The following is a 14626-nucleotide window of genomic DNA, read 5'->3' as shown; positions in this document are numbered from 1 at the left end:
CCATGCTGCCAGAGGTATTATCTCTGTTACTAAATTTTGCACAATTTATATCTCTAAATCATTGACAGATTCAATGATACAGTCTCGCTATTGTACTGTAAATGCACAATAAGTAAACTTTCATTATTTGCTCTCCTTTTTTGGTGTTGTAATTGCAATGACTAGCAGTGTACTTGGGTTAGAGTATACTTAGTTTCCAAAATGGATAGCTGTATTCCAGTTGTCAGACCTTTTGTCTGACTAAATCTTGAGAAAAGCAAACAACTGAATATGAAATGTGAATAAATGTGGTAATGAAAGTTCTACATGAAATGTATTCACAGTTGCAAATATGGACAACCATCACCAATACAATGGAATGACAATAATGAAAATTTGTGCCAAACTGTGACTCGAACTGAGGTTTCCCACTTATCGCAAGCAGTCCCCTTACCATTATGTATATTTGTGTACGGGAAGACATTTTGCTTGAAAATCACTTATCCAGTATCAGCAGACAAATTTGGTATTGCAGGGCATGTGTTACTCTGAATTATGATGAAATGTTCCTTTGTACATGCTTGCATGAAAATTTGTGCCAAACCAGGACTCAAACACAGTTTTCCCACTTATCACGAACAGTTGCTTTGCCTTTAGGCTATTTGAGTACTACTCAGACAGACCCAAACTTCCTTATGTCATCAACTATGTGTCTACAACCTGCACTCATACTTCCATTATGTAAATTCCAATACACCCATAAAGAGGATACATTTTACTAGAAAGTCACTTGCTCAGTGCCAGTGGATAAATATGATATTGCAATGTCTGTGTTATTCTGAATTACGCTACAACGTTCCTTTGGACAAGCACTGTGGCAAGTACAGCCATTATGAAATATGTGAAACCATTCACAGTTGCAAATATGGACAACCATAAGCTATACAGTGGAATGAAAACAATGAAAATTTGTGCCTACACCAATAACATTCTTTTTTGGATGCAAAGCTTTGTCAATCATTGTGTACTTTCATAGCAATGTCGATTTCCTGCAAGTACATGGCAATGTGGAATCTTGCAGCTAAATCATCCAGATATTCCACATGGACTCTGCAGAAAATTCAGCAGAAATCCACTGTAGAAAGACATCTAGAGCCCTAATTTCCACTTCTCTGAGTACGACTTGATCTGCTTCTGAATTTTGTGTCAGCTCATATGTCTGAGTATTCAGTATTTGAATTCTGCCAGTAAAAGATCCAACAGTTTAATTGGCTTTCTACAATAATCCACTCAACTTCTCTCCAAAAAAATCCAGTACACTTCTGTTTATGGTGTCTGTGCCCCACACCCTCTGCTAATTGTTCGAATGTGCGAGCGTTGCTGAGCACCTCATGATACAGCACATATGCTTTAGCCTCACCCATTAGATGTAGACTGACCATCTGTGGACTCAGTCCATCTGACCAATTATGTTATTAATTCTGTCAACTCTTCTGTTGTTTTACCAGAGAGGTGTATTATTAGGTTAACTGCTGACACATCTTTGGAGGAGGAGAGTACACTCACTACCACCTTAACCTCATATGAACCTGACTATGACTATTGCACAGCTTGCAAAGCTTCTAGTAGCTTCCAGAATGAAATTTTCACTCTGCAGCAGAGTGTGCACTGATATGAAATGCCCTGGCAGATCAAAATGGTGCACTAGACCAAGTCTCGAATGTGGGACCTTTGCTTTTCATGGGCAAGTGCTCTACCCAAGGACGACTCATGACCTGTCCTCACAGATCCCTGGAAGGTAAGAGATGAGGTATTGACAGAAGTAAAGCTGTGAAGACAGGTTGTGAGTCATGCTTGGATAGAGCACTTGCCTGCAAAAGGCAAAGATCCTGAGTTTAAGTCCTGGTCTGGCACACTGTTTTAATCTGCCTGGAAGTTTCTAGTTGCTTACTTAACACATCATTGTACAATTTCTAGTGAGTATTATCCTCTCACAGTTTCGATATCTGGTCTGTTGGAGCAGCTATGGCATCATTCATATTACCTCATTGCATCTTTGTGCATTTAATTACTACTTTTACACTTACAAGGCTAATACGAATGTGAATGAAACACTTCCTCTTTTAAAAGAAACAGAAAAATTCAACAGACATAATCACACCTAAAACTCATACAAATAATCTTAACTAATCTTTGTCTGATCATTGCCCAGCAACACTAAATACAATTTGCCACATGACCACAACACCTTCAAGTGGTGCAAGTTACTGGTACCATTCTACTATATGGTACACTATGTCCAAATTTTCAGGCAAGTGATTTGCAGAGGCAAATAGTTCCTTGCTCGCTGAACCTACTGCCGTCAATTGAAATGCCTCCAGATGGTGAGAGAAGCACGTGCAGTGATGGTGTCTTCAGTTCCCAGCAATAACAAATCATGTTGTTATTGTTTTTGTGCTGGCTTGCTACCCAGAGCTGTTGTTGGAGCTGGCTTGCTAGCAGTGGTGCCAGTTGTTGATCATGCCTGAGGCTAGGCCAGCTGTGGGACATGGTTGTGTATGCAGTTGCAGTCTGGTCAGAGTATAAGTGTGGATACCACAGTACTTAATCAAATATATCAAGAAACCTTAGCTGCTTGCAAAAAAATTTAAAAAAGTCCTTCAAATACGACATGTAAGTTTCACTGTTGTTATATTTTATTCCCCAGACTTTCCCAAATGCATTTCCTTCCATGGGAACAGTAGATGGCATATTGTGACTTATCACAGTACACAATGTCTTTTTTCTGCCTTCTGTCATGAGGCATTTGTCATGATAAAGTATGGCTCCTGGGCACAGCAGTTCCCTAGTATTGATAAGTAGAATCACTGAGTCATGATAGTGCAAGGAGTTGATAACAGTACGGAGTGCTATAGTGAGAATGGCAATTGGAGATTTCTGCTCTTTTAGCAGAATTTTTTAGTACTGTATGTTCATAAGGTCAATATGTGTGGCCTACATTACTACTTCTAGATCATGAGTGTTCCATTACACTTCCACTACAATATGAAATTGGAAATAGTTGAAATGCTATACTAACGGCACATAGTTCATGAGCTGCACAAAATATAATGAACTGGATTTTTTGTATAAATATCAGTTACATCCACTGTGGATTATGTTGTGATGGCTGTGACTGTCAATTAGAGTGAAACCACATTGGAAAGCTATTGTAAATTTCAGTGACAGAATGCAGCACAAATACTGCTTCACTTGTACTTGCAAATCACAACTTCATCTCTTGGCTGCCTAGCATGCTGCTGCAAAAAATCGCCATTCCTTTCCAATAACAACAATCATGTAGAAGATGCCTTCCACGTGATGAGGAAGGTTAACCATAAAAATGAATTGTTGATAAAATTAAACTTCATGACTGATTCAGAATTATCCTTTTTTTTCATTCTGGATTTTTGTTCTGGTTTGTTGTGTTATTCATATATTTCACACATTGAAACAGATATTTTTTGTCATACAGTATGTGTGAAATTGCTGTGAGTAGACAGTTTAAGAAAAAGAAGACAGATATAAGGTATTCAACAGATATCTCTAAGAAGCATGTAAACTCATAAATGTGAAGGACATGATGGATATTAACGGTGCAACAGGATCAGGATGGCTTGAGTGTTTATTGACCTTGTTGCAGGTTGCAAAAGTGATGCAGGATGGTTGATGGAGCAGCAGATATATGAAGCCAGGTGGACAGCCATCACAATGTCATAGAAGCACTGACAGAACAATAGCCATTATTAATTGCAAGCAGTATAGCAGTTAAAATGTCATCTTGCTGTGGTCAAACAGGTGCTGGCTGGCACTAGACAGTGGTGTAGCTTAGCTCAGAATGTGGCCTCAGGAGGTGGCTGGCTCACAGAGCCACTGAGCCTAGCAGGCACCATTGGGGTGAAGCATTTCAGCACCTCAGCAAGTGTATGGCTTTATCAGGCCCATACAAGCAGCAGGCATGAAGTGACATCAAGCCCCACAGTAAGTCAGTCACAGCAATTGATGTGGCTGCATGATCAGTTAACAGCCTTGTGCAGGGCCATTGTAGGGTGCACACAAGCACAACGGTGAATCAATGACACCAGTGTATGATGCAATATCAGCAGCCTGTGTACTTAACTCTGCAGTGGCGGAGTGTATGGACACAGGGTGGGCAGCTGCTCGGTAGCAAGTCAGGTGCAGATAGAAACCACAGACCCCCAGGTGAGTGCCCTGAAGTCAGTTGGAGTCAGTCTGCTGATCTCTCCCAGATAGAAGACACCAGTTCAGCTCCTGGCGGCACTGGGACTAGTGGCAGCCTGTAGTCCTGCAGCTAGCAGAGGTGACATCTTGTAGCAGTAGACTGGATGACTTACATCATTTCAACAAGTGTGTTGGAGTACCTCTCAGAGCTGACTGCATACAATGGCAGCCAGGGCAGGTGCTGATCACTTGACCCTGTTATTTTGTGAAATCGTGTAAACCCTGAAAGTGGTACAGTGCCAGGCTCAGACATAGTGTATCCGGTCTCACCACTGAAACAGTTTGGCCACCACTTCATGCTATGTCAACAGTGTTCCAGCCCTGCCAGCAGCAATAGGGGCTGGATGTTTTTTAATTAGTCTCACTGTAGGGTTAGGGTGTGTGGCGGTTCCACCTGCTTTATTTCTTCGTTTGTTGATTGTCCTCAGTGTTGATTTACTGGCTGAAAAGTGGGGTATGGAAGTCAAACATGGACTCCTTTAAATAATGTATGCAACAGATGCTCAGTTTTACTGTCTTTTACTTTCACAACCTCCCATGTACACATTTAATATGGTCAGTGCATTGTTGTTTAACTTTCCATAAGCCTTATTAATCGTTAGCAGGTGAACCATCCACATACTGCAACAATAGCTTACAGTTGAACATCTACGAGCAGTAAAAGCCTAACCACAAAGTTCACAGTTCTTGAAGAATAGAAAGGTACATATGGAGCAGACACTGTCACTGTTTTATTTTAACACACGGCCTAATTGCACAACACTTATTTCACGGATGCATTGTTGTTGATCTAACCAACACCGGTTCCTTGTCTGAAACTCAGCCGTGGACTGACTGATCCGTGACCAAAAATCGGGCCCTTATATATAGTCACAATAATAGGTGCTGAAATTACAATTAAAACTTAACTTTAACTCATTAAATTAACTGAATATATTGAAAACTTGGTTCTTTTTAACAGTTTCTTCTACTACAAGAGTTAAGCCAGATTATTTGTGTAAATGATGAAATTAACAAATATCATTATGTAAACAATACTTTGGACAAAACTGTTAATTACTTTGGAATTAATTAAGGGATATAGCCAAATAGATACTTTCAGATTACTAGCATTTTGTCTTCCAAATGTTTATAATTAGTGCAGGATTTATATTTGCTTGTGTGTCAACAATAGAATTTAAGTTACGAAACAATTATTGATTTTGCCCTATAATGAAAGATACAAACTAGGAATAATCAAAAAAAATTACATAAATAAAACTAAGTACAAAATTAGATTTGGTGTTCTTTTCTGGTAGTGAGTGCTATTTGAGAGGATTATGTATCAGACAACTATAAATCCTCAAAATTAGTTACACCTTCATTAAAACAAGTGCCCTCTGTTCTTTTCATTTTTTAAAAATTTTTATTATTGGTATTATTAACAGTTTAAACTTGATACTAGCATTATTTTCAGAGCTCATTTTTATTGCTGAAGTTTGTATATGGTGTGTTTAATGTGCATACCTTACGCGTTAAGGTTTTCAGATACTCAGTTGAGAAAATAAGAGTAAAGTGATTAGGCATCAAACTTATGTAATTTAAAGATCCAGATATTTTAATTTCTAGTGTACAGTAAATAAATTTATTTAGTTTGTTATCTCTTTCTTGGAGAGTCTGAGTCATAGAGGTCAAAAACTGAATTCTACAAATCTGAATTTAATTTCAGGTTTATGTGGTATTGGTGGCCGCCTTGAATTTGAGAAGGTTACTGGATTTGAACTGCAAGGACAGCGTGGTTACACTCTCTTTCGGAACAGTATTCCAGGAATTTCAACACAATGTGCTCAACTTTGTCGTTCTGATCCCCGATGTCGTGGTTTTAATCTTGACTACAATCGGAATGACTGTACAGCACTGGAAGGAGACCTTGACGGAGCACGAATTGATGTTAGGCCAGTGCCTGGAATTGCATACTTTGAAGGCATTTGTTTGCAGGGTGAGAAATCATGATTTACATATTTACATAATAATTCTTATATCCTTCTGCAAGCAGTGAACCACAGTTTTAAAGAAATCACGAAATACATTTTAAACTTACCGATATAACAGCTTTTATCAGTTTTAAGATGTCTTTCCTAAATTCTCACATAACTGAAATGTTTTCAGAATAAAATACTTTGCTGTTCTTCCTGTAACTCCCTTCACCCCTGCCTCCTCATTGTGATACAACTAACAAAGGATAGGTGATCGTCCATATTATGTGATACATCTCTTCCTCTTTGTTTTAGAGGACCCTTAATTAGTCCTCACTGTGATGTGTACTACATACATTTTCAAATCAAATGTATTTAGTATATATCGTCCATTGAATAAATTATTGCATTGTTCTCATGGTGGACTGGGATGCTCTGCTTTGGAGCCAGATTATGGTTATAAATAGGGAACTTCATGAATGCTTTATATAAATACTTATTTAAATGACAGACCTAACTTGAATGGGTATTTCAATTTTTACGAAGTGTAACATTCAGGAGATGTACAAATATAATTGCAGAAGAAGTTGAAAGCAGCCACAACAAAGTTGTTGCAACATGAAATTGTTGTATTATGGCTTCCAAAATAAATAAATAACATGCATTTATAGATAATCCAATACAGAATTGCTTAGCTTTCAAACAAGATCCAGATAACACACACACACACACACACACACACACACACACACACACACACACACACACACGCAACCTCTCTCTCTCTCTCTCTCTCTCTCTCTCTCTCTCTCTCTCTCTGTGTGTGTGTGTGTGTGTGTGTGTGTGTGTGTGTGTGTGTGAGGAAGGGAGGGAGAGAGACATTGTTATGAAAAAGATATTTATCACACATTTAAACAATTTTTCTCCTTTCTGCAAGCCTGCCTTACACTTGGCTCATTTTCTATTTAGTAAGTAGTGGTCAATCTTCATGTCATACACTGCCTGACAAAAAAAAGTGAATCACCCATGACAAACAATAAGTATAATATCTGTGATTTGACCTCAGACTTCAGCATGCTGTTAACTTGCAAGCAGAACAGATGTGTACCCTTTACTGTGTAAATATTTGTGCAGTAAAGCATTATATCATGCCATCCGTAGTCATACCACAGTTATATTATACTTGCACTTTATTGATGATCCTGACAGTTCATGATGGCTGTGTATGCCTCACACACCCAACATGTGCTGATATTTGCTTGTTCTGGCTACAACTTCTGTTCTGGACAGTACAGTGCTTCTCATTCAACTCGTCGACAAACTATAGATGTCAGTTGTACCAGTGACCATCTTCAGTACTGTAGTTTGATGTACAATGTTAGTGCTGAACAATTGAAAGCAATAAATGATTTACGGTGGGACCTCATTGCTGTTCCCATCTTGCAGAAACACCATCAATGGCTGAACTGCAACATTCCATCTGCTTGGATTCACGTTCATTTGCCACTATTCAATTCATTTTGCAGATAACTGTGGGGCAGTTGCATCGAGAACGTTCCACCCAAACACTAACAATGCATTCAACAATGCCGGGAGCCACGCACCACAGTATAAGCCCCGGTGTGGTTATTTCTAAGCAGTGGTTGAGCCTGACTGATTCCATATGACTGCTTTTGGCTGTGATGCAAACTCTGCCTGCGTTCCAAGTGACCATGCCCAACATGCTGCCACATCCATGTGGGTACAGTTTGACAATGCTGTGTATGACTGTCAGCTGCCTGTGACTCCTTGTTAGTGCCCGCAACAAGTTCATCTATTCGGGAAGACTTTCTAGTTGTCTCAGTGTGTCTTACTGCAATGAATCTTCCCTCACTCCACTGACAACAACTGCTGTCAGATTTCACATCTCTGACTGTGCACGTGAATGTGATCTCATTGACTCGGACTTTGAGAAATGTTCCACTGGGCTTCTGCCTCCACTGGTCCCATTTCTGAGAGCCATGTTTCCAGCTGCACTTCATGCAGCATCATCTTAGGAACCCCACCTTTCGGTTGACATCAGATCTGACATCCACCATCTACCATTCATCATCTCATCAACAAAGGAGGAACCTATGGCATTGCAGCCACATGAGGCTACCAGCTCAGTGACTGCAGTACATGTTTCTTTGACCCAAAACCTTCAACGATTACCATTTAAACACCTCATGTGGACATTCTCTGTTAAGGGTATCATAAAACCGTACCTAGTAATGGACTTTTTACACCAATTCCACCTCTCCTGTATCATACAACACACCACGTTCTGTACTTTGATTCGTAATGCTGCATCCCGGAACCTTTTACCCTGGCACCTCCACATTCACCATTCAAGACAAACAGCAGGAAGATAATCATTCATCCATCAACACACTCATGCAGTGTGCATTTTCAGCTGATGGGCTCTTACCTATTCACCAATGCTGTACCAACTGCCGTACAACATCAGCCACACTGTACGAAAAACAAATTGTTCCTGAAGTGTAATAATGACATACCTGCTGCTCTCATCCTGACATGAGCTCACAGCTTTGACACACAACCATCATGATGACAAGAGTTTGAGCACACATGTGATCCTGGGCCTGCCGATTCACCATGCCTTCCTGACATCTGACCACACCCACTTCCCACCTACCCAGGACCCACACTGTCACTGACCCTGGGCATAGAGCAGAGCACAAGTGCCACACTGCTGGCATCACAGGGCATGCCCCTCCAGTTAAACAGCACACTGTCGCCACATCTCTTCCCAATCACCCACTGCAATGCAGCCCGTTGCCGCAGGGCAATTGGATGTGGCATGGCCTGATGTTGAAAAGCATGGGAACGCGATGGCAGGCGTACTCATCATCAAGATTCTGATTGACCATGTCTGACCATCGCAAGGGAGGATCACCAAATTGTGCAACAGGCTCATCGTAACCCTTTAACATTTGCATCAGCTGTCTGACAGCAAATAATGGACTCCCTCCAACATTGCACGTCATCACACAACATTAGTAGAGACCAGCAGCAGCTGGACTAGGGAATTACTGCCACATGTGTTGGCTGCCATTACCACTGCATCACAAATAGCTACATTTGGAGTAGTACCATGGCTAAGAAGCACGGATGAATGGCATCACACTGTGTTCAGTGATGAATCACAGTTCTGCACTAAACCGGATACCATCATCGATGAATATGGTGGTGACCTATGCAAAAGTTCCACTCTTTCAATGTTTTAGAGAGGCACAGTGGTGTTTCTACCAGCTTATGGTGCAGGGAATCATTGAGTATGACTTCAGGTCAAGGTGGTAGTGATGGGGGGAACTAGGATGGCATAACAGTACGTCACAGACATCCTGCATCCTCATGTGTTACCTCTCCTGCTCATCCACACATGGAATGAGTCTCTATGAACTGTCTGTTTGATGTGGAAGTACTGTTGTGGCCAGCAAGATCTCCAGATCTATCCCTGCTGGTACATGTGTAGGATGAGCTCAAATGACAACTCTGTCCTAATGCCAGTGTCCAGGATATCGAGAACCAGGTACAGCAGTTGTGGACCAGTTACTTCGGGAGAGAATATAATGCCCTTATGACATACTTACCAACTGAATCAGTCCATGCATCTGGGTTAGAGGAAGTGCAACATCATGCTGATAAGTAGCTTCATACTGCCAAGCTCGTTGTAATTGTGACTTGATTATGTAATCATTCAAATAACATCACATAACCTCTCAACCCACCAAGTCTCATTTTCTTCCCTCCTCCTGTTATGGATGCTTGCCTTTGCTTGACATGCATTGTATTACAAATAATACGCTGTACACCTTCTGCTTCTCCACTCATCATTACAATTAAACCTTTAAGTGTCTCCAATAATTACACCATGTCAAGTCACTTATGATTAACACATTTTGCATTGCAGCCAATATGCTTAAGACTCATATGTCAAAGAATGTTGAACAGCATAATGTTTAATTGTGCCCTATGTATGCAGGGTCTACCCCAAACTAATGAGAATGATACCAGAAAAAGCACTTTTACTGAAATCGGCTCAGATACGGTTAGTTATATTCAAACCAATTCCTTTACAGTCTTTACACTGAATCCAACATTGCTGCCAGTCTACCTGAAAGTACTGGCAGTCTTCAAAGCAAATACTGTTGAAAGTCCTCATCACAGCAGCCTAAATGATATGGTCTCAAAATGATCTGAGAGATCAGATTTGGTGCAAGGAAATAAAATGACATTGCATGGGTCCTTTTGCCTTATGAGCATGACCTTTTTTCTTGAGTGATTGAGCACCTACCAATAAAATTCTACATCTGTTATTTATCTTATTGTTACTAACTCATTCTGGATGAGTTCCATACAGAAAAAAATACTCACTTGCTTTTTATTCTTTTTATTCTGTCAGAATATGCCAATCAGTTTTGTTAAACAATCACCCTGTTTTTATGAAATTAATGTGAAATGTTATTTTGATAATTGGTCCAAATGTTGCAAACAGTTTTTACATAAGATTCTTGTCACATGTAGATTCTCCCAAACAACTGGACTCACATTCCTTTTAAGTAGTCCAACAATGTCAGAAATCATTCTGATTTAGGATTATGTGTATCTAGGTACAATATTGGACAATATTGTTCCATCCTGGATTTTTCGTTATTTGGGTAAATATTTCTTTCACATGTTGTGGTTTTGGTCTGATATCAAAAGGAAGGGGTGCCAAGAAAACTGTTTTTTTATTTTTTTTATTTTTTATTTCTTTAGCAATTTCTCATCCTTCCTTGAAGACTCTGTGCTATAGTGCATTTAAAATTAGTTGTGACTTTTGACAGTTCAGTACAGAGCAAGTGGAGGAAAGCATAGTTGCCAGCGTGTGCTGAACACATCAGCAGGCAGCGGCAATGATAATGCCAGGCCTGCTCAGTGCGTAACCTGTCAGTTGCACAAGTTGGCCAATCTTTAATCTTTCTCAAACAGTTTAAAGGAACTATGGAGTAATAAACTCTGAGACCTGCAAATCTTATGGCTTCATTCATTGGCTTCATGGTGAATTACGTATCATTTTGTTAATGGTCATAGTTATTGTGATATTTTAGTGTTAGCTAAAGTACTGCAAGAAATTCTTGAAGTTTTCAGTGAAAAATAGAGATCACTATGAATTTGCATTTGGTGTTTGTAGGTCATATAGTGCTGCATATGAAATTTAGATAACATATTGAATTATTCTTTAAACCTCGGAGGATATTGCTATCTGTCTCCAATGTCGAATGGAAAGTATGTAAAGGGCTCCATCACAAATACACTTGCCAATGAAAAAGCCAGAATGAAATATTCGTAAATCCTTAATATCTCATAAGCGGTCTGAGATAATGAAACAAGATTCTGGCAAATGATAAGACCCAAAGAGAAGAATATTTTTCCATATGGCTAATATGCAATTCTTGCACATCTACCGTGACATTCAAGCAACTACAGATTTTTTAAAATGAAATAATGTAATATTTAAAGACTATCAGTAGCCTGTGAAATGAGAATTGCTATGGGTTTTGCAACAATATAAGTGAAGAAGCTGCACATTATTATTTATAACGAGAATGGGCTTTCTCATAACTACTGATATGCTTTGCCCTCAGCTGCTAATTTAATAATACACTTTTTTTTGGATTCTGTCACAATTTCAACTGCATTAGAACATTAGCGAGATGTATACCTGTAAACTCTGCTGTGTTTAGATAAAAGAAGCAGATTTTGACATAGCAACAAGAGAAGTAACACATTACTCAAACGTTGACATGGTCCTACATGAATCCGTGTCATCTCACCTACATTCTTTGTGTGACTGACAACTTGGGACCAGTCCTGTGATGTAACATTTGCAATGACCTCTTTTGACAGCATTTCAACCTCACTGAGAGTAAATTTGTTGTTGATTTTTACCACATTACTTTTCTCCTAGGCCCTTATATTCTCAGTCAAATTTAAATGAGCATGATGCAGAAGAGGCCTGGTTAAACTATGCTCTTCAACATTAGCCATTTTGTTGGCCTGGCAGTGTGGAGTTTTTAGCTTGTACAGTACTAACTTTGCCTTACACAAGCTAAGTTCAATGTTATCCAATCGAACATTTCTTTGTACCCAGAGAGAATTGTTGGAGCTTTATCCACTGCAACTGAGAGGTATTGCACATTGTCCATTACTGTTGTTGAATTCAGGGGAATATTTTGCAACAGAACATTATCTTCACAGCCGGTGAACGTGTTCTTGAATGACCACTTTTATTGTGAATCTCGTGTTAAAATGTGCTGCACTTTTATTCTTAATGCAGCGCCAACATGAAACATTCTTTCACAATACATGACAGTATCACTTTACAATGAGAGCTAGTGCACGTAGGTGCCTCTAATGTCTGACATCACGTGCTGCTGTTTATCGATGGTGTGGCAACAGGGATGCTTTACCAAGTGAACCATTAGCGGTGTGGTTGGGGAAGCTGGCTCGCCATTGGAGTTACCTGGGCAATGGAGTCATGTCTCCTCTGGTGAGCCAAACGTCAAAAGTTGCAACTAATTTTAAATGTACTATAGGCTGTTCCAGCTCGAGTGCCTCCCTGCTGATAGTGGGGTACCTGTGAGCCAGGGTGGGCAGGGATGAGCAAACAGCTGACACTCGGGCAGTCAGGCAGACAGGCTGCAGTGTACATGACCATATACTCCCCGGCCTTGTACTGACAGGCAGCAGTGGCCAACTGGTTCACAAATGCACAGAACAGTGTGTAAGAGGGCTATCTGGCAGGCAGCCTGGCATCCTATACTAGATGTGCCTGCCTGTGAGTGACTGAGAGGCACTCCCCAGTGCCCATGCCCCATGGAGCAGCATTGCAGTAGCTTACGCTGTGCCACCAGAAAACTCAACCAGAGAACAGAGCTTGCTTTGTGTAGACTTGTCATAACATCTCAGCTCATTCCATGCTGATTTTCCTGAGTTTTACAAGAAAGGACGTTAGAGGCAACACTGCATTGTGGCATGTCATGCATTACTGAAATAACGCTTGTTTCTAACTACTGATGTTAGTTCTTAGAATGTTGACTAAGGTTCAGCTGTATATGTGACATCCTCACTACTCATCCAAGCGGGAACAAACACATTGTGGTTGGGAGGGTTCATTTTCATTACATTTTGGCCGGACTCTGTATCACTCAGTATTACATGCCTTTTAGTAATTCACTGTCAGTAACCACATCAGTGGGTGTATAGTGCATACAACTGTCTTATGGAAATACTTTTCTCAAAATTTAAAACTCAGTTATTATTATGGTATATATTTGTGGCAAGAATACAAAACTATCTCTGAGAAAATGCATTTAATATAACCAGAACATATGCCCAAGTTAATTTCATTTTGGGTATTTTCACCAGATATGGACAAAACCCTTGATGTCCACATTGTCTGATTTGTGTTTTGTTATCAATTTTGTATAACCTTGAATGACAGTTAAGAATGAGATTTTAATGTAATTGAACTTACAATTTAAGGTGCTACTTGCAATGTTCCCTGGGTATATGAAAGATTTATTAGCCGAGAACTTCGGGGATTTGTCAATGCAGCCTATCCAGGAATAAGCAAAATTGAGTGTCAAGAAAGGTGTCTAGAAGAGAGATCATTTGTGTGCAGGTAACTAGATATCATTTTCTTCCTTTTTTAAAAAAAAAAATAATGGCAAGATTGTTTCATCATTACTAATATTCTGCAACAAACATGAATTTTGTATATTTATTGTTGAATCCATTAAAAAGCAGAGCACTTATTTTATTGAAATTAATCCAGTCACACACTTGAAGTTGATTCAAACACCATAGTTCAATGTACTTAGAGTAAAAAGGTAAGCCATTCTGGACAATGTGCTTTCATCTTATTTGATAGAGCATCACACTGACATGGTCCAGTTTTCCTTTTAAGAAACTAATATATGATTTGTAGAATTCTTGGGTGTCCACCTGGGTACACCATAAGTTTTCCACATATTTTAGCACACAGACAAGCATTGTCAGTATTCCTCATAGGAATGATCTCATGGAAAACTTGTGCTTGAATACAGTGTAGAGAGAATTTTACAAAGCATGGTCTTCACAGAAACATGAAATGGAAAGAAGCAATCAGCACTGAAATATTGAATACTATCAAAGACTCTAAATTAGTGCAACACTGTCTGATAGAGAACTTACTATAGTATCAGCATCAGTGGAATCAGAAAGCGCCAATGTCCCTCAGTCATTGATAACAATAGGTGAATCTTCTACATTAAATGAAGAAAAACAATCTTTCAATTACTTGGCCTGTCATAATAATGTGTAACTAGCACATCTACAGTGTC

At 39.5% G+C, this 14626-nt stretch overlaps 1 protein-coding gene across 2 annotated transcripts in view; it reads left to right on the top strand.

Moving 5' to 3' along the window:
• Positions 1–14626, top strand: part of LOC126469895 (uncharacterized) — a 485688-nt gene that overhangs the window by 286860 nt on the left and 184202 nt on the right. For both annotated transcript variants that reach the window (XM_050097238.1, XM_050097237.1), the window contains exons 13-14: positions 5969–6238; positions 13788–13926. In XM_050097238.1, coding sequence (XP_049953195.1) covers positions 5969–6238; positions 13788–13926 — 409 coding nt within the window. The remainder of the gene's footprint in view (positions 1–5968; positions 6239–13787; positions 13927–14626) is intronic.

The sequence above is a fragment of the Schistocerca serialis genome, chromosome 3 (genome assembly GCF_023864345.2).
Source record: "Schistocerca serialis cubense isolate TAMUIC-IGC-003099 chromosome 3, iqSchSeri2.2, whole genome shotgun sequence".
Classification (NCBI taxonomy): domain Eukaryota; kingdom Metazoa; phylum Arthropoda; class Insecta; order Orthoptera; family Acrididae; genus Schistocerca; species Schistocerca serialis.
This window is presented reverse-complemented; position numbering and strand designations above follow the sequence as displayed.